Here is a 27,688-nt window from a genome sequence, read left to right on the forward strand (position 1 = left end):
AAAACAAACAAAGAGAACAGTTGGAGATAAATACCAAAACGGATAGATCGAAAAAGCTGAACCGGTGTTGATCAATACAAGAAATCGGGAAGGTAGCTATTTATCTAATCGATCAATGTAAGTTCATTTTCATTTTATCTCAGCCTCTACACCTCAACTTATTGGGTTCTACATGTTCAATTTTATTGCAAAGAGGCAAAGAGCAGCGGCTACTTCTCTTACGCGAGTTCCGATTACTGCTACTGCCACGTTGCAACGTCTGCATGATGATGATCAGGTTTTATTTTGTATCCTTTACAGCTCGATTGTGATCCGTACCATAAGTAACACCACTCCAGTACGTACGTATCAAATTGCCTATAATTGGAGATAGCATATAAATTCTACTTACAAGCACAATAATTTTAATTAGTAGCTAGCTATCAGCCACTATTAGGCAAATTATACCACATTTGGGTAAAAGCATTCTCTCGACCAATGCCAAATTAGAGAGGATCATAACCACATTTTTTTCTGGTTACACGTGAAAACTTAAAATTCATGCTAACGGCATTTCACTTTATGAGTTTGTCGTTCCTAATAGACTTGGTACTCAGAACATCAGAAGAGACAGGATTAATTTTCAAATTGTGTTGACTATAATCTCCTATAACTAGAACAACACTGTTAAAGTTTTGATGTAGATGGTGTACAAGAACGTAGCTACATACGGTGGGTTGTAGCCAATTTCAAATTACTAAAAAAATTATATTTCTAGTTAAATTTTAGTATAAAAATTTAAATTTTAAATATTAGCCCATCTCAAATTTTATATAGTTTATAAATAATCGTAAATTATTTTCTAGTTCAACACATTATGATATCATGGCTCCGCCTTTGATGGTGTAAGGTAGAAAATGAAGAAGAAGAAGCAAGAAAATGAAGAAGGTTCCTAGCTTGTAGTTGATAGTTGGTAATTTTACATTAAGGACCTGGACCATAGCCATTTGGGCTGATATATTGGTAACACAGTGAACTACGACTATTGCGAATAATATTTGGTTGCTGCTTTTATAAGCGATCAAAAGAGAGGACAGAACAACTGATTTTAATAAAGACAGTTGAGTTACGCTCTGATGATCGACATCAACATTGTAGAATACGTACCAAGAAATGAAGAACGCAAATAATTAAATTACAAGTTTGGTTTTTGTTTGGACAAAATTAACAATACGTTTAGGTTATTTCATACACTTGATCATTCCAAAGTTCCCATGGTGAAGGTTTAGTACAACTGTACAAGTATACAACTAGTACTTGTATCCCTTAACAAACAAACTCTCGGAAGCTAATCCGCCAGCACCTTCTCCACCGTACTTCCCAAGAGTAGCGTCTGAGTTGGCCTTGCACCTCGCCAAAAATACCTCCTGAGCTTTCCCAACATTCTCCTTCTTCCCACTCCAAGTCTTAAGCGTGCTGCTCTGCAGAGCTCGGCCGAAGGAAAATGAAAGAGTCCATGGCTTGAGCACATCCAACTTGTTCATTGCATCCAGATTGAGTGTTGCCAGTTCCTCGCTTTGTCCTCCGGAGAGAAACACAATGCCAGGCACCGCAGCCGGTACTGTGCGGCGCAATGCAGTCACTGTGTACTCAGCAATCACCTCCGGCGTTACCTGTGAAAATAAACCCCAATTAGATTCAAATTATATATCTATATATCTTGCATGCCAATATGAAAGTTACGTATCTAGATGTACTCAATATTTTGGTAAAACAAGCTGGACTGTGGAATCAAATAACATGCAACATAACACATGAAACTGTCTGAGAAATGCATGCATTATATATGTACCTTGGGGCTGTCAGAGCCTGGTGTGACCATGTTGGGCTTAAGGAGTGTGCCTTCAAGAAGAACATGCTGCTCATTCAGTGCCTTGTAAACTGCAGCAAGCACAAGTTCAGTAGCAGCAGCACATTTCTTGATGTCATGATCCCCATCAGTTAGAATCTCAGGCTCCACAATTGGAACCAAACCATTCTCCTGGCAGATGATCGCATAGCGAGCCAAGCCCTGTGCATTTTGCTGAATGGAAAGCTCAGAAGGCTCGGTCGGGCCTATCTTGAGCACGGCACGCCACTTTGCAAAGCGTGCACCGGCCTTGTAGTACTGTGCGCACCTAGTTCCAAGGGAGTCAAACCCTTGAGTTGTGGTTTCTCCATTCGTTCCAGCTAACTCAACTGTGCCCTTGTCAACTTTGATACCTGGTATCAAGGCATTATGCATCATATTAACTCATATATAGTCGTTCAAAGTACTTCGGTGGAGAAAATATTATCGAAATCGTAGAACATGCCTGGAATGACATTGTTTTCTTGGAGGACCTCAACAAAGGGTTTGCCATCAGAGGTCTTCTGATATAGGGTCTCTTCGAAGAGAATGACACCAGAGAGGTAGGGGAGGGCATTGGGAGAGGTGAAGAGCAGCTCTCTGAGGGCTTGGCGGTTGGACTCAATGTTGTCGACATTGATGCTAGCTAGACGCTTGCCAATGGTGCCTGTGCTCTCATCAGCGGCCAATATGCCCTTGCCGGGAGTGGCAATGTACTTGGCATTCTTTATCAGCTCCTCTGCAAACCTCAAAGGTCATCAATAGTTCATGGTTGTAAAATTTTATGCCCACGTATAATTCAAGAAAAAGGTCTCTTGTTACATACATAGTCTAATGCGCATACAAATATATTATTCGCGGTGCAAACAATCTAACAACATAACATGTAACATCATTTTGTGAGTAAAGTATTTGGTGATGGATGATATTACGATTGATTACAATCTTATAATCCTAAGATAATATCTTCCTACATAGTGGATAGAGCATGGTTGACATGGAGAGAGATATTACCAGCATACTTGCCAACGAAGGCTGACATGGTTGAGGCTTAAGGTGGGTTAATAAGATAATGGAAAGTGCAAAAGCAAACTTACACAACCAACAATCTATATAGCCAAAGCTTAGATGGAATATGCCAATAGATCCAACGAGAGCGGACGCCAACACGTGTCCAAAGGGTAGCCCAAGGAAGGTTATCAACCTAGGATAGAGCAACGAGTGATCACTCTCCTAGCCAACTGGCAACTCATCCTCAGGCATAAATTTGTGTGGAATGGCTAATGATCCTCATCCAGTTCCTCAGAGCTTGAAGAGGCGTAGACCAAATGAGAAGTTTTGGATTCTACCCAACTGTGTGCATCAGCCTCTTCAATTCTTCTGTTCTCTTTCCATTATTAGTACCTCTCAGCGCTAGAGACAGTTGCTCGCTATTGTCGACAATGGAAGTTCCGACAGATGATACATTCACGACCGTCGACTCTATACATCAACGAATAACAACCATCTTGGAGCAACTGTCACCACCAATAGCCAGTCACACTCTCACTCCCCACCAGGTAAACTTTCTATACACCAGTGCAGCTCCAAGCTCGCCGAGAATTGACAAATGAAATGCTACTTGCATATGGCATCCGAAGTTCCAAACTAAGAAAATGATCGAAAGGAAATGACATCTTGAGGTATGAAAGTAAGAATGATTTATCATAAAAAGTCTTGGTTCATTAAGTACATTACATGCCGGGTGCCAGAATATTGCTTCCCTCTTAAGCCATACATATGCGAAGTCATTTCAACGGGAGCTAGCTTGGCTATCTAGGCGCACAGTCACTGCCTGCTTTCGTAAACTCGCTGTCCAACCCCAACCTTGATGACATTATTGTCATATGTAAAATACATTTGTAAGAGAACGGAAGACCCTATATAACAAAAGAAACATTCAAAGGATGGTGGTTCTGGACTTGAAAGTCAAAATTTTCCCAACATTGAAACTGCATAACCCAGCATTATCATTGCTGAAAATAACTCAAGTTGATCATGGGTGGGACCAAAGAGCAGTTTCCATAAGCTACTTCGATGGAGGCACCCCTTCCAGATCATCGTCATCAGTTCCAAAATATCTATCCCCAAACTCCCCCATGCCAGGCACGACACGAAAGTCATCATTCAGACCAGTTTCAATCTCAGATGTCACAATCTTTATTCTGGGGAAGCGTTTGCAGACTACATGCACACCTTGAGGTGCCTGGTCAATAATGTGCAACATAATGAGACATGAACTTAATGTTGGACTTTGGCCCTTGGAAGGTGTTTGAAATTAGCTCAAAACTGAAATACTCCTTGGAAGAACCAAATGCAGGAGAAAGACATGAACTTACAGATATGAGATTGAGAAATATGATGTTGGACTCTGGTACACCCTTCTTTAGAAGAAGAGAAATAGCCTGAACAGCCGAATTTCCTGAGAAAAAAAGGTAATGATGGCCATCACAAAGGTCTAATATCACAAGATTTCAGAACACTTCTCATCTGATTAGCTCTATAATGTTGTAAACCAAACCACCAACTGAAAGCTAGCGAGGCATTTTAAAGAGACTAAAACCGCCAGCTTCCTTAATTTTCTCTTTGTTCAAAGCCCTTCATCCCTGACTCTACCAGCAACCATTTTTGAATTTCGTCATTGGCGTGCTTGATATGCAGCATTTGGTCCATATATGATCCATATATATTATAAAACATTACAAACAAAACGAAAAAAAGACGAACCTGTTCCCAAGATAGGATCCAACAACAATACATGCCTCTCAGAAATGTCGTTCGGTAGCTTTTCATAAATTAGCTGTTCAGCAAGACCAAACAAATAGTCGTTCAGCACTTCAAGAATAACAGAGAATAATTGGAAAATTTAAAAACAGGCAAGTGTTTGTAGATGAAGAACCCAAGGGGATTGCACTTGAAGAATGAAGAGAAAAAATTGGGAAAACTAAATAAACAGGCAGCAGACATGTGTAGATGATGAACTCAAGGGATTGCACTTGAGGAATCAAGAAGAACAATTGGGAAAAATTGAAAAACAGGCACGTGAATGAGTCTATATGAAGAACCCAAGGAATTGCAGGAGGGAGAGAGAGATGAGTGCAAACCTGCTGACCGTTGTCACCTTCTCTATGAATAAGAATCTTGCCAATCTTGATACCTTTACAACATGCTCGCAAAGCATTCTCCATACTCTCACCACTGAAATCAGGAGAATGGTAAGCTGGTAAGCATCCGAGAATTTCATTTGAAAACAAAATCAAACAAAAGAGGATTGCAACATCAGTGCATGATGGATGCACTATGACTTTGGTTCATTAAAACACGAAAGGTTGCATTTCAATCCAGATTATTTACTACCTTTATGATATTTAATAATCATTTGTTTTATACACCAAGAATGCATCCCAGAGACTTTTGTTCACTTGTAAGGAAAGCTAGTGATAGAGAATAGCAGTAGAATAACCATGTCTTCAGAGGAAAACGAAATGCCTTAATAGGAATCAATTTGTACCTCCTAATGACAGATACACCGCATAATCTCTTACAAAAATCCACACCAATATACACAGACCCTGCACAATATACAAGAAATAATTGTTTTAGCAAAGACATAGGAATCTTAAGGAAACTGCATAAGATGTCCTGATGAGACATCAACTTACCAGTTGGAGTGATGACCTGTTTTTCAGTAAAAGGTAGGTGTCCCAGGCCATGCTCAACAACCTGATCAAAATGCAATTTTCTTAATGACAACATTCAAACATATAAAAAGTGGCCACGTACTAAAAACAATATCAGATCAAATGACAACATACCAAACGAATTAATCGGTCAGAATAGAAAACGAAATCATGCTTTGTTGTTTGAGAATCACGTATGAGGGTATGCATACCCCGTATCTGCACCAAAAAGCAGAAGCAATTAATGGTGAGCCAAAACAGAAACACCAAATGATAGGAAACAGAGTTTGGAGCTTGATTTAATTAATTGTAAAACGCATACCTGAAAGGTTGATTGAATGACATATAAATTAGGATATATTTTACAGAGGTCATGTTGACCTAGCTTAGTGCGGATATGTTGTACAATCAAATCAACGGCTATGTGATTATCTCCACCACGAGGTATAATGATGTCAGCATACTTCTTTGTAGGAAGAATAAAATCATCAAAAGCTGGCTTTACAAATTGTGAATACTGCAGCAGTGAAGAAGTATTTTTTAGGCATTAATGCATGAGCATGGAGCATAAGTAAGATTAAGCAACAGAACTAAAGCACACAGTCTTAACACCCTTCATAATTTTTCATTAAAAAAATACAAATTAATGAACTTATTATCAAGTACTTTCAAGGGCCCACCCCGCCTTTCATATAATCTTATTTTACAGTGCGATGAATGGAAAGTTGCAAACCTGATCAAGAACGGTACCAATATCCCTTCCCTTCTCAACCGTATCACGCCTTATCCTCCTAGCCAACCGCACATCAGCATCTGCACTGAAAATTTTACAATGTGAAGTGGCCTAATTTAGTAACAATATAAATGGCAAACAGCACTCATAGCTATAACTTAACATTTTCACACAATTAAAAATCAACAACTATGGTCTCAAACAACATATAAACGACAAAATGACTACATACTAAACCAGTAAAACTTTCAGCAACAGATTAACTAAGAAATCAAACATAGACTCAAATCATATGTAATATTGACACAAGTTTTGATAATGCACTACAAGAACTTCAAAAGGTCAAAATGGTAAAAAGAAAATAATTGACCTGTATCAACAAATATCTTCATATTCATCAACTCTCGAACACGAGGATCATGGAAAACAAGAATGCCTTCCAAAATTATGACATCTGAAGGGTTTACCTGTTAAGAAGATTATACCAGTAATGATTTTCAGTGTACATAAGACATGTAGGTAAAAATGATACTTTGCTAGAACACCATTCAATTTACTGTTCATATGTGTGACTCAGATACTTACCCTTCTAGCCGGAAACACATTGTTTTTGTAACTTTTGAAATCATAATTTGGAATATCTACTGCTTGCCCATGCTTCAACTTGTCCATATAAGATAATAGTTTCTCCGTGTCGAAAGCATCTTATGATACCAAAAAGAAGTCAACAATAAGTAACAGTCATATCCAAACTATGAATAAAAAAGATATGACCATAAAAAAGATCTGACAATATCCACAGAAGCTATCAAAATGGGTGACACATGACTAAGAGGGAAGTATGACAATATAAATAGCAGTGAATTATAGAACATCAAGTAAAATGCATAAAATGTGATTTTCTTAGATTGTTGCAGATGTGAAAGTCAGCCAAAAAAAAATGGTAAGGAAAACAAACTTGTTCAATCACATAGTAACCGAGATAATATAAACAGTATAACTGATGACATTACTACTCACTAGTTACCAAAGTTACCAATTCAGTTCAGGCTCTCACATGATTCTAACATACCATTTCTATCGATAGACAACAGAAAATTTAGTATAAATCATGATAGTCCATGTAGTTATTGCTTGGTTTACATTCCTTTAAATTTAAGTTGTAATATCCTCACCAGGATGGTCAAAGTTGTATTCATGAACCCTTTTAAGTTCCTCGCTGGTCAGATTATGATAAAAAGAGTCCTGTCATGGATGATAAGGTACCATATTTTAATTTATAGACAGGAGAAACAAAAGAGCCCCAAGTATGTAAGAAATAGATTAGAGAACTCTAATTGATCACAAGAATTTACCTGGATCAAGGAAGCATTACCTGGTTAACAAGAACAACACGCTGATCATGAAGCTGCTGTATAATCATGTCACAAACTGTGGTCTTGCCAGATGCTGCCCCACCAGCAACCCCTGTGACAATATGTAGTAAAGGCATCAATAAATAATTTAAGAAAAAAAAAAAAAGAGGAACCTCCAATACCTTCTTAAAAACAATGCATGCCCCTAAACCATAAACCAATACTTACCAATAACGAAAGGCTGCTTATGCATGTTTTCATTTGAGGTTGTCGGTGGCTCAATCTTCAGCCTTTGCTCTAAGCCATCCATGTGAAATCCAGAAAAATGAACCCCTGAGGAGGCCTCTATCATATCTACAACTGAATTTGAACCCATGAGCATGGACCTACAGAGGCACAACGAAAGAAAATGTGTTAGATTCTGAAATATAAGAATCAACACAATTGCATCGAATAGCCAATTTGGCACGTCTAATCATTCGACCCCATTCAATAAGCAATACCGGAATCAAATTCAGCTCAAGGTAGCTGATTGGGAAAAACAATGCTATCGATCAACTCTATGTATTTACCTACAACAAAGGAACTACTTGCACTTCAAAAAGAACTCAAAACACTAAAGTATTGATCAAAACAAACAATGATCCAAATCTACAAAAAACCTCACTGATGATCTCCACATATGTACACTAAACATCCAATTACAGATCAAAACAACATCACATTCGCAACGGACCACACACTCTTCTACGTTGCGTGTACAATCCACGTTCCAGGAACAAAACAACTCACGAAACAATCCGATTCCAAATTCACAACCACAACAAAGGCCAGATTCATTGCATGCTATGATTCCTATCAATCACAGCGAAACCGGAACAAGTAACTCTACAAACCTCACAGCCTAATCATCTCCACATTGACACTCTCCCTCTCACTCCCATCACATTCGTGCCGTATGATTGCATAACAATAACCACAACACCACAACTCAGCAAAGCAAAACCGAAACGAAATACAGCAATCTCCATACAAAACCAAGCACTTTGTAAACAGTAGAGATCCAATGCGCGTAACAGAGGATCAGAATTCACTAATTTCATCAGGTTATATCGCATCAAAAATATATGAATTAATGAAAATTAAGATTCCTTATGGATTGAAAAATCAAGCAGAGGAATCCAGCAATGTAATACGTACCGAGATTTCTAGAGAGGGAAAGTGAGATTACGACGCCAAAAATTGTTGGAAGAAATTTTGGTTTGGGGAGAGAGAGAGATATGATGAGGGGTGATACAGACGGATCCCGATGGGTTTATATAGTGGGAGCCGCGGCTGAGGGAGACCTCGCACCGGAGTGGAGGGAGAGTAAAGGACCGAAATGGCCATGGTTTTTGGGGTAATTACGCCTTTGCCACCATTTGGGGGTGTTTGATATTTTTGGAGACGTCAGATTGAGCTGGCCTGCCTGTCCTTCGTGGCACTGAATCAGAGGTCGGGCCCGCGCTTTTTCAGACCGATGTGTATTGGAGAGGGAGTTGTTGCATGTGTTTACAGCGCACGGTAATTACGATCTTCTTGATTAGTTTTGATTTTGATGGAGTGAGATTTTGGGCAATCAAAAATTCAAAATGGAAGGTAGTCAATGTATGGACTATGGAGTTTTGTGATAGTAGCTTTTACTTGTAACTTGTCGTGGTTTCACGAAAGAGGAAGACAGTGGTAAATTATGTGGAAACTCTGGATCAGGCGAGGCTAAAAACAATTGTAAGGTGTAAATCATGCAAAATATGATGTTATAAAAGGCCAAGTATAAATCGATTTATTATTGTTGTCGAGACATGAAACAACTTTCTAAAGGTACAATAAAATTTAACATTTGTTATGTAAATTGACACTCGGTATCATGTAAAATATGACGTGCTAAAGTGTTTTAAATTAGGTGTTACGTTTTTGAGGTTAATGGGAGTTTAACATTCGTTATGATTTATGAAGAAATGAAACAAGTTTCTTTCATGCAAAAGGGTATGTAAAAAAATGAGAAACTTATCTTGTAGTTTCAGGAAATTCAATTACATTACTTCAAATTAAAAATCAATATAGGAAAATGTTTTAGCGTCATAATATGGCGTCAGATCTGGCGCCACAATCCCACGTGACATGTCACGTCTCCTTGTCATGTCAGTAATTACAATAATCACAAAATGTCATTTTTAAATGAAAATACAATATTATCCTTGTTAATTCAACGGCTCTAGATTATTACTAAAAAAATTATAGTTCTTTTTTGAATTAATTTCAGTTTACCCTCCTAAATTTTACACTCAAAATCAGTTCACCCCCTATACTTTTAAATAACATCAAAGAATGACAAAATTCAGATTTTTTTGGTTAAAATCCGATCAAAATCTATCAAAAGAAGGCTTCAAATCATATATGCAAGACCAAAACAAAATTCTTAATATTTTACAACAACACTGAAGCTTTAAAATTAGGTCTCATAGCATAATTATTGATATAATGCATATTAAAATCTGAATTTTGTCATTTTTTGATGTTATTTGAAAGTATAAGGGGGTGAATTGATTAAAATAACAGTTTAAGGGGTGAACTGATTTTTGAGGTAAAGTTTATGTGAGTAAACTGAAATTAATTCTTCTTTTTTATATCATTTATTTTTTTTAAAATGCTTTCAAAATGTAATAAAAATATGATATATACAAAGTATGCTTAAAATATATATATATATGTGTGTGTGTGTGTGTGTGTGTGGTGAGATATATATATTGAAATTAGATTAAATGAATTAATTAATTAAAACTATTCAACGTGAACCGTTCGTGTAAACCTCAATTTTAAAAGCTAAAACCATTGTTAAATTGGATAAAATTTTGTAGAGATGATCTTGAATAACATACCTAAATATTGAATCGCTTATGGTTACAAAATTTGACCGAAAAGTGTGCCAAAATTTGAACTTCACTATGTAATTTCAGAGTGAAGCTTTACTATGGATAGAGACTGTATATATATATATATATATATATATATATGAGTGCATATATGGTGATAGGAGCACTTTGTGCGACGTTTTTAACATGTTTTTACCTCAATTTGTACTTTGCTTAGCCCTTATTGTTGTAGTATTGAGTCATTGAGTCGTAGTAAGAGTCTTGAGCGGTATTGGATGCATTTTTGTGCTTACATGAGTTAAAACGCATAATTGGTTTAGAGTCCTAGTTTGATTAGGAATCCTTGTTAGGTTTTGAAACTAATTATCTCTTACTTATGATTTTATTTTCTTATTTTCAGATTGGATTGAAGAGATAATTAAAGAAAAAAAGATGGAGCCAAGTCATGCAATAATTAAATAGAATATGATCATTAAAGACATAAAACATGACATGTTTTAGGGAATAAAACATGACATGTTTTAGGGATTAAAGCATGGCATGTTTTAGGAAATAAAACTTTCCATGTTTTAGGGATTAAAGCATGGCATGTTTATAGGAAGAAAGAAGCAATTTCAAACCCTTCATCTTTCCTCTATATATACATGGCTTCACCTCTCAAATAGGATCACTTCTCATTTGCATTCAAGAGCCAAACCTCTACCAAAATACTACCTCAAACATCCTTTACCAAAACAACAAGCCATTCTCCCCATATACAAATTCCATCTCCACCGAAATCACCATTGAAGACACACCTCCAAGGTTCCTAAAACGTGTGATTTTCGCAACTCTTCCCCACGGGTTTGTTCGTTTTTGATTTTTTACAATACTTTGTCTATGAAGATTGTAGTATGATGTTTGTGTGGGATTATTGTTTTGTATTAAGAATCGAAATTTTTAGATTGTTGTATTGGATTTTTGGTTCTTTACCAAATTAATGGTTTCCTATAATTAATGAGTTTGTATTTCTATTGTTGTGTTCTAATCATCTTTCTCATACTTTTAGATAATTTTCAGATATGTGCATATGAATTTAGTGCTTGGATGTAGTCCCTAAGATTGTGTTTGAGTGCTAGATTCATCAACCATATTGACACAAATCGAATCATGCCCTAAGTAGGTTCGGTTTGTGTTGATTAAAAGTGGTAAAAATTCTGGAAATTTGCATGTAAAACCATGGTGGGTGACGCCATACATGAAACATGTCTCCAATAAAGATTTGGTGCTTAAATGTAATTGAATTTGATTTATACTCTAAGTGTTATTGAATTTGATTGCATGCAAATTTAGATTAGGCCCTAAGTCAATCTAAATGTTAATTGAAATCTTGCATGATTAGATGATCCCCTAAGGCTCTAATTGTATTGGTGTCTAAAAAGTATGTAATTGGTTGAATTAGAATGCATGATAGGTTCGAACTTGTAATTATGTGGTGTAATGGTAAATTTGGTTTAAGTTTGTTAAAGAGAAGTCGATCATGTAAATAATAATTTAGGTTTTAATTTAGTAGTTAATAATCAATCTCAAACCCCCCATTATTTGTTAACACTAAAAGTTTAGAGTTCCCTTCAATTCCCCGGAAAGAACGATCCCTGCTTATTCTATACTAACGATGATGTTTTACAGGGTTTATTATAGACGTTTTAACAAAACGCTCTATCATATGGTAATTGTATTAATTAATGATAGCAATTAATTAATCTTAAATGTAAATTAATTAAATAAGAAAGTCATGAATCTTGACATATTTGTCACTAGAAATATTACCATGGACATAATTGTATTAAATATGGTATTAGTTAAGATATATATACTCTAGGAAAATAACATTTGTTACTTTACATATCCCCTTAAATCGATTATACCCTAACAAAAGAATATTAATTTTCAGAAGAACAAAAAACCAAAAGAATCTTACCAAAAGCTTCATCTAAATATAAATGTTATAGTTACCTTACATCATCTGAAATTTAAAAATATTTTTTTGTTTATATATATATATATATTGCGCGCGTGCACACACATATTTTAAACATATTTTTGTAAATTTCAATTTTTAAAATTATATTTTAGAAACATTATTGTGATGAAAAAGAAGAAATGATAAAAAGAAAAAAATTATAATAATTTAGAACCGTTGAATTAACAAGGATATAATTGTCTTTCCATTTAAAATGTACGATTGCGGCGCCGGATTAGCACTCCTCATCAATATAAAACATTTAACTACAAATCACAGTTTAGATGTCTCCTGAATGAATCGAGAAAATCTAGTCACAGTTCTAGAAGGACAGGACTTATTGGTTCATATAATTATCATAAGATTTGTGGAAAATCGTAATCTACAAAGATTTTTCATTTTTTATTGCATGCATACGATAAGCATCAAAGAATTGTAGCTACAGTACGTAATATAAAACTACATATCTGACAACGAAATAACGAAAACGAAAACGAATAAAATTTCTTTTCCTTTGTCTATTTCCCTTCGGACATGAACTGATTAATTTGGCACAATTAATCAAATTTTGTAACACCTGAAGCATTTGCGTGGCATGGGAACTTAGAAAACCTATTAGCAGCTAGCATTTCTTCTTTAATTTAGTTCTTCGTTAGAAAAACCTTTATTCATATATATATGAAGAAAATGAGACTGATAGAAGAATGTCATATATATGCTTTGTTGCTCTCAAACTTTCGTTAGATCATTACTGCAATTTGATGCTGCCTTTTCTATTCAAAGGGAAGACATGTTGCTTTTAAATTAAGACAAGGACCTGTTACACCGTTACAATCTTTCCCTTATTTCATACATAATCGTAATACATTCAAAACCTCAAGAAATTCATTGTACTATTATCAAACTCGTAAAATGGCCGGGGAGTCGTCGACGTCTTCTTCGATACATTCTTGAGTTAAAGAACTTCAACTCATCCTTTTGATATTTTGATCAAACCTATCTACTGATAATCGTTGATATTTCAAGCCAATCTTATTCCTCTTAAGTCAAAACAAACAAAAAAATTAGTCAAACTTCTTGTCCTGATAATGTCTAATTTCCAGAAAGTTGTAAACCACTTCTCATCGTGATAATCAACTCTTCGCTGTTGTTTTATTCAGCAGTCATTTTCTTACATACATGGGCATGCATGCGTTTTACCAGATCATTATTTGGAGCATGTACATTGACCTATGAAACATGATCCTTGAAACCAATAACACGTAGCAATAGCATGTATGAGGATAAGGACTACCAATCTATATCCTCTCTGGTCTAATGGCATGGTCTCCAATACTGTGTATGATATTGATCATTCATAGGTTAATTTGCCAATTGTCATCATAATGAATATATATATCTATGATTCTGATTTGATCAGTTCTTTGCATCTATAATACAAAATAGAGACCTAACTATTGATCAATCACCCAGAAACTTAAGCATGAATTAGTTACGTACTCTTTACTTCTTTCCTGGCCGTGGCTGGGTCTGATGAATGGCTTTCTAAATGAAGCACCGATCACATACGTACTATCATTACCAAATATAGCATTGCCTTTCTCACCGGCCGGCCATGCATGCCAACGCAGCCGAGAACTCAACCACTCGATCGATTGAATATATATCGGAAAGACCAGCTAGCTTCCAGCTATATATGGCCGATAGCAATGAAGAAACATGTAGAAATGAGTCAGAGCCACTAATTAATTTAAACTTCATTTGGGCCTTACGACTGAGGCTCCAAACATGCTGACTGCACCTTGCCGTTATTTCTCTCTGATAGCCCAATGGACCTCTCACAAGTCACAAGCTTTGCCTCCATCATGCATGGGATCGCGTTCTTCTCACTTAGTCTTTTATAGTTTCTCTCTTAAGAAGAAATTCCGACTCTAAATAATTCGAAACATTACAGCATTGTATATAAAGAAAGCATTATGACATACGCTTGAAGAAAGAGTTTGTTTGTGGTGCAGCGCTGCGTGGTGTATATATATATACACACATGCTATTTTCAACCGTTTTTGAACGGTGCCACAAATTCTATAATGTAACATTAATGTAACACCAATATTGGTCTCTAACAATAAGCTCTAGTGCGCATGTATATGATATACCCGTTGATACATGTATATGTATACAGTTATACATAAGTGAACCCTTTTGGCTGGAACAATATCTTTTATTCTGACTCCGTATAAGCTATTCTCAATCTCACCAGTCGTTTAGTGCTACTTTATAAGTTCATTAGGAATTAAATGAAGGCATGAAGCCTTCCCTTTTTGTGTTCGAGTTGATGAGAAAACCTAAACCACGCACATAAAGATGGTAGCATGCCTAGATAATGGCCGTTTTGGGGACCCCAAATTTATCACGCATTTCTCTCTTGCAACTAATCTTTCTCCTGAGAAAAAAAATTGTAACATGATCGAACTAGGACTAGGAGAAAGCAACTCTATCACACAACACAATTCTGGTCATGGGATCTAATTACTGGCGGAGCTAGATTTCATAATCGATTGGGGCACAAATTAATGCCTACAATTTTTTTATATTAAAGCTTCTAAAAGCTAAAAATGTTGTATTTCAAACTAGTGTATTTTCTTTAAAAATTAGTGTTTACATTAGTATTAAAAAATCATTTAATTTGATAGACATTTAACAAATAAAACAATATTTTACTCTTAGTAAAATCATTTATTACATAAAGAAAATAAAATATTATAATTCTTCGATAAGAAAGTTATAATTAGCAAACACTCAATTATACTAAGAGTCTAAAAACACCGGAAGAAAAAAATGAGAAAAAAAATAAAAAAAATGAGAAAACAAAACAAGAAGAATTAAACTCACAACCTATTGGTATTGAGGAAAACACCGAAGCAATGGAGCACTGGGGCCCTATGCTTCTTATGCTATGACTTAACACATAAATATTTGTACATTTGTTTAAGTGGGGCGCGTGACCCACAAATTCCCTTTGTGGCTCCGCCCCTGGATCTGATCATCTGAATGCTAAAGTAGTCGACCAAGGTTTAACTACATTAGAGTAACTGATCGAATGGCTTAAATAAAGCAACTATATACAAACGACCTAGCTAGCGCAATTAATGGAGATTTAAGAAGATGTACATTTTGGGTTTCGTACTAAAAAAACAACTCTCCAACAATCTTTTCACGAGAGGGTTAGTAATGCATGAAAGCATTGATCGATGAGTGACTTCGACAGGGCGGCCGGTGAGTGAGTGAAGATCGTTAAAGAGAAAAGGAACATTATAATCTTAACGGATATCGGTATCAACTTTCTATATTTTAGGGGTTTACGTCATCTTTTGATTGCTTAGTGTCACGGACCTTGCCATTCGGCTGCCACACTTGGTCTGTGCGGGGCTCTATCCCCATAGAGCCAGCCTTATCCAACAAGGCAATGCACTGGTTTCGCCCTGCCTTGGGCTCATCAGGGGATCGGCTCCAGACCCCAATCTGGGTGTAGGGCAGCCAACTCGCCTCTTCGATGTTAAACGTTAAGTCCCCAACTAGCGACAAGCTCTCGGAATTAAACCGGGTCAACATGTCTGAACCCCTCGGAAGGAGCAACCATATATCTCCTACACTTTTAATCTTGGAGCATATGCCTGATGTGACCAGTGACACCCACGATTGATACTCCTGAAAACATGACGTGACATCCTCCCCCACCAAACTTGGTGTACGTCCTCGTACACGACATCCTCACTTGCGGCCCGCGTATCCCTTGTACGCCCGCGATGCCTGGAGCGACGAAAAGGAGTTCCCAAAGATCGCCCAACAATGACTTCGCGCCGAATCTCTCGTCCTGGACTTTACCACGGATCCTCTCGTCCGGTCCTCCTTTCCGGAGGTGACCCTGCCTACTCGACTCCCTCGCAGAGCCCCCCGTATCTTGGAGACACGGCGACACGTGTGAGCGCTTGGCGACACAATGACAACGATGTTGAGGCGGCTCTGATACCACTTGTCACGGACCTAGTCATTCGGCTGTCACACTTGGTCCGTGCAGCGCTCCATCCCCATGGAGCCAGCCTTATCCAACGAGGCAATGCACTGGTTTCGCCCTGCCTTGGGCTCATCAGGGGATCGACTCCAGACCCCAACCTGTGTGTAGGGCGGCCAACTCGCCTCTTCAACGTTAAACGTTAAGTCCCCGACTAGCGACAAGCTCTCCGAATTAAACCGGTCAACATGTCTGAACCCCTCGGAAGGAGCAGCCATATATCTCCCACACTTTTAATCTTGGAGCAAATTCCACATATGTCTGATGTTCTTATAACCAGTGACACCCACGATTGACACTCCCGAAAACGAGACGTAACATTAGGCTCTTAATTATCTACGTACCTAGTTAATTATTAGAAACTTATAGCTTACGCAAGTTTTGGAGAATTAGTGCCATGAGTAATGTTAATCTCGCTCAAGGTTTACACCTCTAATTGCCTTGAAGCTACAACATACATGCTAACTAATCATTCTTTCCTGTCGCGGATTAACTGTAACAAATATGATCACATAGTACAAATCAATATGCTTATAAGAGAAGCCATCGATCTTCTCTCGCTCGCATAGCTTTATCTAAATTAACCCCAACCAAAAAGGTAATTAACTACTAGAGAAAACACTATATGCCCCATAATTTGATATAGATGGATCAAATGGTCCATTAATTGGGGCACCAAATGTAAAAAAGAATCGAAAGCTTTCCCTCCGCAATGATTTTGAAAGTGGCCTGGGGGGATCCAACGTTCGAAAGTTTACCTAACCAGTAATTCTCACTTTTGTCCCCCTTAGTTTGTTCATTTCAAAAGGAAAGGAAAGAAAAGAGAAGAGCCCTAACGTAAACTTGATTTGATTCCATGAAGAATGTGACCCAGCCACCGAAGACATTTATTTGAAAAAACACCTCACTTTACCTACCACGAAAACTCGACAAGTACGTAATTCCCATAATTTTACTACAGAGCAAGCTTTTACATCTCCTTGTCAACCTAATAATAACTAATTTCGAACTAATTTTACGTACTCATTCAACGATGAGCTCAACCTCGAAGAGTTAATTAGTATGATACGTAAGTACACTCGCTACATCAAAATCAGTTAAAGTTGTGAGTTGCTTATAGACTTATACTATGCTATATGAATACTTTACATTTTGGTGCGTGAAAATAAGTACATGATCGAACTATCATTAGTTCATGAATTTTTTTTAATTCGATCATAGTCTTATTCTATTTAAGGATACGATTTAGTTATTTTCTTCCGATTTTTAATTGTATAATAATTATTTTTAAAATCGTAACCACTAGAATGAAGAAAATTTAAAGTAATACGCATCAAAAATATTCAAGAACACACATTACACATGCATGCAAAGATGTAAATGGCTAAATAATTTATAACTAGACTCAATCCTGATCATAATATAGAAAATTAAGGCTTGTAAATCAAAGTAATGGTGAAGACTGATGAGGGTTCTTACATAATTTGCAAGACTTGATCAGTTGCTTTGAGTTTACTATTGGACCGTTTTTCCGGGATGAATATTTGAAACTCATAAATTTGTGACTCCAAGTCTCCAACCATCCCAACCCGTTACGTATATGAATCGTGAAATCACCTCTGCCACGTGGAGGCACCAGATCCAAGTCAAACTCACCCTCTACTTTGACTTCCATTTCATATGTATTTCTCTCTAAGCCTAGGACAAGTTGGAGACAACAACGTTTCAATTTCAGGTCCTTTTTAATGAAATCCATACACCTCTCTCTCTCTCTCTTCAGTTCCCACTCTCTCTATCTCTCTCTCTTCTTCTTCTTCAAGAGTACATGAAGAGTTGGAGAAGCATTCAATGAGCTCTACTAAATTTTGAATGCTTCTTCTTTCACAAAGAACACGGGAAACCTGCTTTGCTTCACCTTCCCATTTCTCTCCTGAAGATCAGATCTACTACCAGTTCAAATTCTCACACTTCCATTTCCTTCTGGGGCTCAAATAGTCAAATTTTCCAGAACTTCAAGACCCTTTAAAGGTTAGAGGTTCACAGCCACACATAACTAAGGATTCAAAAGTTTGGTTTTTTTTTTCTGGTGATCACTGTAAAGGCCACACCTTTATTCTCCGCACTCTGTTTCTCACTGGCTCTGTTTCTCTCTTCTGTAGATTTTAAATTTTCTGATACTTGATTGAGGTTTTTGTCCAACTATAGGCAAAGTGGTTGTTTAAGTTGCATTGGTATATGTATTGCAGATTGCAGAATAAAGAATATTAAGTAGTACTTCTTTCTTGGAGACATCAAAATGCCACAAGAAAACATTTTATCAAATATCTTTGCATCATCTCCTGGCAAGAACTTGAGAGGGTTGAAGGGTTTAGTCCCCAACAATGATCATGCTCATAATCCATATTCAAACCCAGATGAGCTCATCAATGACTATGAGTTAGCTCAGAGAAAAGCAGGAGAAGCAGGTATATACACAGCATCTACTTCTAAATTATTATTTACTGTCACACATGTGGTATAATATAACCTTCTCCAAATATTCCTGGCCTAATTTATACTTATTCTTGGGTTATGTTACCCTTATCTTTTATGTTTGGGAGCTTCTATTCATACCTCTAAAAATGTTTGTTGGATCTCCTTACTTAGTATACCTCAAATTTACATTTATAGATAACTTAAACACTATTTAGACCTCCCTAGTTTTTTCAAAATGCTCATAATCTCATTTGATATATCAAATGAAGCTCCTATCCATTAATTACTTTCTTACTCTACTTTAAATTTATTTATTATACAAAACTATAAAAATGCAATATAATTACACAAATTATCTTCTCAAATTAATTTATTCTTTCACTCATTCTCTAAATTCATAATAAAAGTGATAATCTTTTTTCGTTGATATATATGCCTCACCAAGGAGTAAAAGTAACATTTTATGACATTCTAGTCTCTAATGAACTAGTTTTATTTTTTAGCTCAAACCCAAGTTTATAAAAAAAATTATATAGTTATTCATGATACATTAAGACTATTGATGTTCATGAAAAAAAGAAAGTAAACAATTAAATCATCTTATTCATTTTATATCCCAAATCAGGATTATCTAGTAATAAATATAAATGATAATTATTTATATTTGTATATTAGAATAGGTAAGTTAATAATTATTTCCAAAATAAAAACAAACACTCTTATAGGTTTTTTTAGTAATTTCATATGACTTGATAAAGTCAAAACTAATAAGAAAAAAAAGGTGGTCAAAGTACTATTTTTGGAGTTATTAATAAAAGCTCGCTTTATGTTTCTCTAAATATATCTCTGAAATATATGTGTTCGCAGAAGTGCTGTGAATTATTGAATGATTGTGGTAAAAAAATGTTTTTTACAGAGATAATTTTGTTGGTATAGATGGTTATTCCATTATGTTAGAATGTGGGTGCTGCTGAAATGTGGTGATTATTGCTTATGATGATTTGGGCCCGAAAAAGAAACATCAACTCATGACTTGGACCCATTTTTTGTATTCTTTTGCTTTTTGGCCCCTTCTAATCTTATACACATTAATTAGCTAAAAGCCTGATTTTTAAGCATTTGGCTAACATTATATTTAAACATTAGTAATGATTGATCATGATTCTAATGAGATTTTAAAGCAAAAACATAGATTTCTTTTGCTTTTGAATTTTGATATGAAGATCAGAGTCACCAAGCTTTCAAACCCCTCCAACCAAAATCGAGTGCATTTCCTTAAATTTTACAAATTTGAACGAGAACTCAGATTTTAAAACCTTACAGTTGGTTAACTTCACTGGAAAAAGAAGTCGCTTCTTTAATCTTTAGTTCTTGATGACCTTGATGTATTTATAGTAGTCTAAGATGACCAACTTCAGTGATGGGGATGTTTGAACTGAAAGTGAAAATGACACATTATGTATATGTAAAAATGTTAGTGAGCATTTGATGATCTTATTTTTGTAATTGGGATAATTTTAGCTGCAAGGAGGTACCAAGCAGCAGAATGGCTGAGGAAGATGGACTTTGGTGCCTCAGAAACACTGTCCAAAGAACCCTCTGAAGAGGAGTTTCGCCTTTCACTCCGTAACGGCCTCATTCTTTGCAATGTCCTCAACAAGGTCAACCCCGGTGCTGTTCTCAAGGTACTGTTCCCTTGTTGCAATAATAAGTTTTAGCAAGGGTTAACCGTTTCTGTATCGCGGATGAAGGAAATGTGTTTCATTTTTTATTGCATACATGATTTTTGGTTATCCTGATGAGGCTGATGTCATTTTATCTTCTTACGGAGATATATCGGCGATATGGCCGATATATCCCGATATATCGCTAATATTTCGAATCCGATACGATAAGAGCATATCGGTCAAAATTTATCGGTCAACGCAAAAATGATGGTCAACGGTCAAATATCGGTTAAACTTTGATTTTTTTTCTTTCAATTTTTGTTTAATTTTTTAATATTTATTTCCTCTTCTTTTTTTTTTGAAAAACTTATTTTTTTTTTCATTTTTTCATATATATTTTTAATTTATATAAATTTTAAATATATATGATGAATTTCAAGTCGAAATAATCATTCTTAAATACCTATTTTTATTATTAGATGTCGTTCGTGTACTTTAATTGTCATTAAATCAAGTATTTATTTTCTTTAGTTTACTTAGTACCGTTTTTTTAGTTTATTTGGTACATATTGAAATATAATTTTATAAATTTTATTGAAAATAAGCAAATCCGATAAAACCGATATATCCCTGATAAAACCGATATATCCCCCGATATATCGTTTTACCTCTCGACCGATACGATGCCGAAAACGATATTTAGACCATTCTTACCACATGGATTAAATTTTTTTCTTAACTATACATGTTGTGTTTCTCTTTTGGATTTCAATATAGGTGGTGGAAAACCCCATTATTGCTGTTCAGTCAACAGAAGGGGCAGCACAGTCTGCAATTCAGTATTTTGAGAACATGAGGAATTTCCTCGAGGCTGTCAAAGCCATGAAGCTCTTGACATTTGAAGCCTCTGATCTGGAAAAGGTCAGAATGCATCATAATTCGCAACATAATTAAATATATGCAATTACTGCTTGTAAATTTAATATACAGTATGAAAAATACACTTAATAATTTAACCCTCAGCTTCCTATGGTGTCCTTCAATGTATCTTTCTATGTTTATTGGTTTATTCCTTTTTCTAATATTACAGAAGGTCTTGCATTTTCAGGGAGGCTCATCGAGTAAAGTTGTGGACTGCATTCTGTGTCTCAAAGGTTACTATGAATGGCAGCAAGCAGGTGGAATAGGAGTTTGGAGGTATGGAGGGACAGTGAGGATCACATGCTTCCCAAAAGGGTCATCATCTTCCTCAGGAGGAAGTGAATGTGCTGATGAGTCAATAGATGAATCCGATTCATCACAATTTGAACAGCTCTTGGATTTTCTTCATCTCTCTAGTGAAGTGTCAAATGCAGAATCCAGAACTGCCACTGCTTTGGCTTTCCTTTTTGATCGTTTTGGCATTGAACTTCTTCAAGCTTATCTTCAAGAGATTAATGGGATTGAAGATTTTCCTTTAAATGCAATGGTAGGTAAGACTCTTGCTATGGCTATTTATTTTTAAATCCATATGTCCTATTGTTTTTATTTTTGAATGGAGGTCATATTGTTTTATGGGGTCTGATTAGTATAAGTGGTAAAATTCTATAGGTAATAGATACTTTGCTCAGTAAGGTAGTCAAGGATTTTTTGGCACTCCTGGTTTCTCAAGGCACTCAGGTATGTAAACATTTTTGCTCATCAAGAAACACTTTCTCTTTACTATTATGACTTGTGAGTATTATCACGTTCAAGCGCCTGAGTTATAAAAAATTTCAGCACAGAAATAACCTTAAATCTCTTTTGCATTTAGCTTGGAATGTTTTTGAAGAAACTATTGAGAGGTGATCTTGGTGCGCTGTCGAAATCTGAATTTTTAGAAGCCATGAAAGATTATCTATCACAAAGAAGTCACATTGTGTCGAGTGATCTGTCCAAATTCTGTATTTGTGGGGGGAAACGTGAGGCTGTCTATCACAGTATTAGTCACTCATCTGATCATGAAGAACTAATTAAAATTCAACAGAAGCACCTTGAGGTAAGTATATACAATGCTCCATTTCCAATAACTGAAATTTTAATCTGCAGTTGACTCTTCTCTTATATTTTACTGTTTTCCTGGAGTAATTTTTAGGAGTTAAAGTCCGCTTTCCAAAAAACAAGACTAGAAGTCAAACATGCTCATTCAAACTGGGAGGAGGAACTTAGAAGGCTTGGTATGTTCCATAGATTTGATGAACATCTATGTCAATAGGAAATGTGTCATAACTTGTATTCCCCTTTGTTAAAAGATGGATAATCTTACGCTATCTTTTGTCTCAGTGCACCATATTAAAGGTCTTGAAGTTACTTCCTCTTCTTACAATAAAGTTCTCGAAGAAAACCGATTTCTCTACAATCAAGTTCAAGACCTCAAAGGTGTTTCACCTTATCCCAAGTTGATAAATTATTTAGTATATATAGTTTGATTTCATGATTGGAAGCTTAATTGGAAAAGGTTGTTTCTTACAGGAACAATTAGAGTTTATTGCAGAGTGAGGCCCTTCTTAGGTCAATCAAATGGACAGTCCTCTGTGGATTATATTGGAGAAAATGGAACCATCATGATTATCAATCCCCTTAAACAGGGAAAAGACTCGAGAAGGGTCTTTACCTTCAACAAAGTGTTCAGAACAAATGTTACACAAGGTAAATGAAATGAAGTACTCAGTCTGTATGATCACCCAGGAATAACATCTTTTTTATAGCTTAACAGTTTTTCCTCGGACATAATTCACGAGCTCTATTTCATGTTTTTTGCAGAGCAAATATATGTTGACACTCAACCGTTGATCCGTTCAATTTTAGATGGCTATAATGCCTGCATTTTTGCATATGGACAGACTGGTTCAGGGAAGACATACACTATGGTAACTCTATCTATTGTGCTGTGATATATGTGGCTTTAAATGTACCCTAAAACTACGATCAGTACATTTATGTCACCTAGTATTGCATGACCCTCACATAATATAGATTTTTTTATTGACTTTTCCAGAGTGGCCCTGATTTGACCAGTGAAGAAACATGGGGAGTGAACTATAGAGCCCTGCGCGACTTATTTCAAATATCAAAGGCAAGGGTGGACATAATAAGATACGAAGTTGCAGTTCAGATGATAGAAATATACAACGAACAAGTGAGAGACCTCTTAGTGAGTGATGGCTCTTCGAGAAGATATCCTTAACAAATAGTTATGTTTATTCTACACTTTGATTAGGGTGTTACAAATGCATAAGCTATATTTAGTTACAAACTACATTACTATTTTACTTCCTTAACAATTTGTACATTAGATATACGAAACAAGTCTCAGCTAAATGGCCTTAATGTACCTGATGCAAGTTTGGTTCCAGTTACATGCACACAAGATGTTCTTGAGTTGATGAAAGTTGGTCAGAGAAATCGTGCTGTTGGCGCTACTGCTCTGAATGAAAGAAGCAGCCGCTCTCACAGGTAGATGTTTTCATTCTTCTCTGGAAATTTCTCAATAGTGGCTGAATGTAGGGTATAAATTCTTGTAGTAGGAATTATTCTAACTAGTGATCTTTTGTTTCTTCTGCAGTGTCTTAACAGTTCATTTACTTGGAAAGGAATTGGCTTCTGGTACTATCTTAAGGGGTTGCCTCCATCTTGTGGATTTGGCAGGGAGCGAGAGAGTTGATAAATCTGAGGCCACTGGAGAGAGACTAAAGGAAGCTCAACATATAAATAGATCACTTTCTGCACTAGGAGATGTCATCGCTGCTCTTGCACAGAAGAGTGCGCATGTTCCATACAGAAATAGTAAACTTACTCAAGTCTTGCAGGATTCTTTAGGTAAGTTTCAGAACCTATCATTTGATAATGGAGTTCCTATACTGATTTTTCTTTTCATTGTTATTTTGTTCAACTGGAAAGTATTTATACTGTCATAATGTCGAACTCTTGTCCATGTGTAGGTGGTCAAGCCAAAACAATGATGTTTGTACATATCAACCCAGAGCTTAATGCTCTTGGGGAAACGATTAGTACACTGAAGTTTGCTGAGAGGGTTGCGTCTATAGAACTAGGGGCAGCTAAATCTAATAAAGAAACCAGTGAAATCCGGGAACTCAAAGAAGAGGTCTGTAAATCTCTCTATTCATTCTTCAAGTTTCAACTTTTCATCATCATACTGCTTAATAGTATATTCATTAACGTGCAGATGTCAGATCTTAAACTGGCATTAGAGAGAAAAGAAGCTGAACTAAACCAACTCAAAGGTGGTACAAAAAATGCTATCGATTCCCAAAAGTCAAGAGCCGTTTCACCTTTTCGTCTTCCAAGAGGACTTAGCAACAATTCAAAGCAAGAAACAACCTGTCAGCGACCCTTAGATGATGCTAAGATTTTTGAGGTAATTTGTAGATGTGTGTTCTTGTCAGCAACCATTGAGTGAATAACTTAATTCTAACCAGCCAATGGCTTGAGTGAAAATATAGTTTCCTTAAACAGTCTTGGTACCACTAGTCACTAGACATCTAACATAGCACATGATAATTCTTCTTGTCGTTTTTCTCACTTCCTACTCTATTCAGGCAAGAAGTTGTTCTTCGGGCAAGCAACGGAGATCGAGGTTTCCCTCTGCATTCTCCGAGAAAGATATCATACCAAAGATACCATTTTCAACTGAAGAAAGATTAGTGATATCTGGAAAGCATAGATCACCATCCCCTCCTGTCAGGCGATCAATATCTACTGATAGAGGGGCTTTCATTAGACCCAGAGTTAAGGCTGACACAACAGAAAACCAACCAATGGTGAAACCAACATTTCCGGCTAGAGTACCAGTCAATAAATCTCTTGCCAGTACCATGCCATCAATCCCATCAACAGAGAACTCGAGGGTACGTATCAGTTCACAAGAGTCAACAAAGCATGATGACATTTCAGATGCATTGTACAGCTTCCAGAAGGCCAAAAAAGTTAATCCAGAAAGTGAAGACGATCAGTACAAGCAAGCTCTTAATGTAAGACAAGGTGGTATCAGAAAAAGCAAAGTTGATACCAAGGCTAAGGCCAAGCAGAACCGAATACCGAAGTATGATGCAGTGACAGCATTGTCTTCTGATCTGAATGGTCTTGAAAGGATAGAAGAGGCTCGAAAGAGTGACTTTTCGGAGACAGAAAATGAGCGTATTGCCATAAATTCACCCATGCATCCTTCTTTGGTGGCAAAAAAGCTTCGGCAAAATTCATCAAGGAAGTATATAAATATTGAAACACGGTAAAATGAATAGATTTAACTTTTGTTTTGCTAATTCATTTTTCTTTTTTTTGGTGTGTTCAATTTTAACCATTATAGCGTGTCATGTTACATGCAGAGGATATGTGAAAGCAGCAGAACCATTAATGGCTGGGAAAACAGAAAACAAGCTTTCAAATGGTGGAACTCAATTTCAGAAAGAAGGCAGCAATATGTCCGTGCCTGAATTAAGAAGAAGCCGGTCCACACCTCGCGGGAATTTATTTAATTTTACTTGAGAGTTTCAAAGTTTTCAATATTCTTTAAATGCATTTTGTATAGTGGCCTTTTGTGTTCCAGGTTGCATAGTATTAGGTGCTCTGAGGATTTTACAAGAGGTGATATTCTTGAACCTTTTTCTTATATCGGACAGTAACCTATCTAATGTATTATGAGTTATGTATATGTTGATCAAAAGAACAAAGTTATACCACCAAGAGTCTTTTCTACTGACAAAGCTGATTTTGGCTACAAATACCTTCTTTTGCATGTGTGTGATTATTGCATTTACTATGGTGATGATTTTGAAATATTTTTCTGTTTTATGATGATGATTTTGAAGTATTATTCTGTTTTATGTTGTAATAAAAAAAGATGGAACTTTTTCATTGGTTCTTTGAAGAAACAAAGGCGATTATGGTTCTAATTATATAGCCTTCTAACCAGATACTGTATATAGAAAACAGTAGAACAAGAGGAAGAAAATTTCTGGAAAATTCTGTTTCTCTAACCTCTTCGACAGAAGGGTTCGTAAACGTAATAGTTAACCTCAGCTTGAAACCATAGTTTCCTAACTTCCTACCTATTCTGTGTGAGCCTTAACCAATTGAATTTGATGTCTCCAAATTCTGAGGTCTTGGCTTCATTCTACATATTTTGTTGCTTTGATCATCTCAAAGAATTCTGTTCTACAAAAAGAAAAACAATCGTCTCAAAGAATACGACCAGCTCCAATCATTTTCTGAGAAAGGGCGGTTTATTGTGTGATGTATAATTTGGACCCAGTAGATGATGAGGCCTGCATTTCCTTGTGACAATGTCTGATCATCTTCCTGGATCTATACCCTTTTCGATTTCACAACCACCATCTGCAGATAAAGATTTTCAGGTACAAGAAGATGAAGATAAGGCAGCTCCACAGAACTCTGTGACCTATGTCTATCAAGCTATACTGGCCGAATTATGGTGCAATGTCACAGCAACATGGGGAAAAGACCTCAAAAACCATTCCCTTTGCATTGAAGTGGCAAACCCTTGTCAAGAAGCTCTGTATAGTTGCAAGATTGATTTAAATTATAGTCAATTGTGGGGCAAGAAAGGTCTCAAATCCTTCAACCTAGATGGAAGACGAGTAGATGTTTTCTGGGATTTTCGACTGGCAAAATTCTCCAGCAACCCGGAACCATGTTCGGATTACTATGTTGCCTTGGTGTCCAAGGCAGAAGTAGTTTTACTGCTAGGGGATCTAGTGACAGATGCTTATAACAGAACCAGATCAAAACCGGCTTTAGAAGCAGCTACATTGATGTACAAGAAGGAACATGTCTGTGGCAAAAGACTGTTTTGCTCCAAAACCATGTTGGAAGTAGGGAGAGAAGAGCA

General features: G+C 36.3%; 4 protein-coding genes across 4 annotated transcripts in view; 2 read left to right on the forward strand and 2 right to left on the reverse strand.

The window, feature by feature from the left end:
* Positions 1–1,089: 1,089 nt before the first annotated feature.
* LOC126788916 (fructose-bisphosphate aldolase, cytoplasmic isozyme 1) lies at positions 1,090–3,016 on the reverse strand. The gene is made up of 4 exons (XM_050514934.1): positions 2,882–3,016; positions 2,334–2,606; positions 1,832–2,241; positions 1,090–1,652 (listed from the first exon to the last, which is right to left on the reverse strand). The coding sequence occupies exons 1-4, from the start codon at positions 2,907–2,909 to the stop codon at positions 1,290–1,292; spliced, it is 1,074 nt and encodes a 357-aa protein (XP_050370891.1). The 5' UTR covers positions 2,910–3,016; the 3' UTR covers positions 1,090–1,289.
* A 538-nt stretch (positions 3,017–3,554) lies between these two features.
* Positions 3,555–9,010, reverse strand: LOC126788910 (uridine kinase-like protein 3). Its single transcript, XM_050514929.1, has 15 exons — positions 8,875–9,010; positions 7,903–8,060; positions 7,695–7,786; positions 7,495–7,564; positions 6,905–7,023; positions 6,690–6,786; positions 6,320–6,399; positions 5,909–6,103; positions 5,722–5,805; positions 5,569–5,629; positions 5,418–5,478; positions 5,011–5,104; positions 4,634–4,706; positions 4,246–4,328; positions 3,555–4,112 (listed from the first exon to the last, which is right to left on the reverse strand). Exons 2-15 carry the CDS (start codon positions 8,054–8,056, stop codon positions 3,936–3,938), a joined length of 1,440 nt encoding a protein of 479 aa, XP_050370886.1. The 5' UTR covers positions 8,057–8,060; positions 8,875–9,010; the 3' UTR covers positions 3,555–3,935.
* Positions 9,011–18,655: 9,645 nt separating this feature from the next.
* On the forward strand, positions 18,656–26,519 carry LOC126788935 (kinesin-like protein KIN-14F). The gene is made up of 18 exons (XM_050514963.1): positions 18,656–18,688; positions 18,907–19,125; positions 20,657–20,820; positions 21,580–21,723; positions 21,911–22,270; positions 22,393–22,461; positions 22,595–22,819; positions 22,916–22,997; positions 23,104–23,199; positions 23,293–23,469; positions 23,584–23,690; positions 23,819–23,997; positions 24,112–24,276; positions 24,386–24,639; positions 24,762–24,925; positions 25,007–25,198; positions 25,380–26,068; positions 26,166–26,519. Exons 2-18 carry the CDS (start codon positions 18,957–18,959, stop codon positions 26,323–26,325), a joined length of 3,396 nt encoding a protein of 1,131 aa, XP_050370920.1. The 5' UTR covers positions 18,656–18,688; positions 18,907–18,956; the 3' UTR covers positions 26,326–26,519.
* A 1,134-nt stretch (positions 26,520–27,653) lies between these two features.
* LOC126788917 (heterogeneous nuclear ribonucleoprotein 1) overlaps positions 27,654–27,688 on the forward strand; it is a 156,219-nt gene continuing 156,184 nt past the window's right edge. Inside the window, exon 1 of the mRNA XM_050514936.1 lies at positions 27,654–27,657. The gene's annotated coding sequence lies outside the window, so the exon portion shown is untranslated. The remainder of the gene's footprint in view (positions 27,658–27,688) is intronic.

This window comes from Argentina anserina, chromosome 3 (assembly GCF_933775445.1).
Source record: "Argentina anserina chromosome 3, drPotAnse1.1, whole genome shotgun sequence".
Taxonomy (NCBI): Eukaryota; Viridiplantae; Streptophyta; class Magnoliopsida; order Rosales; family Rosaceae; genus Argentina; species Argentina anserina.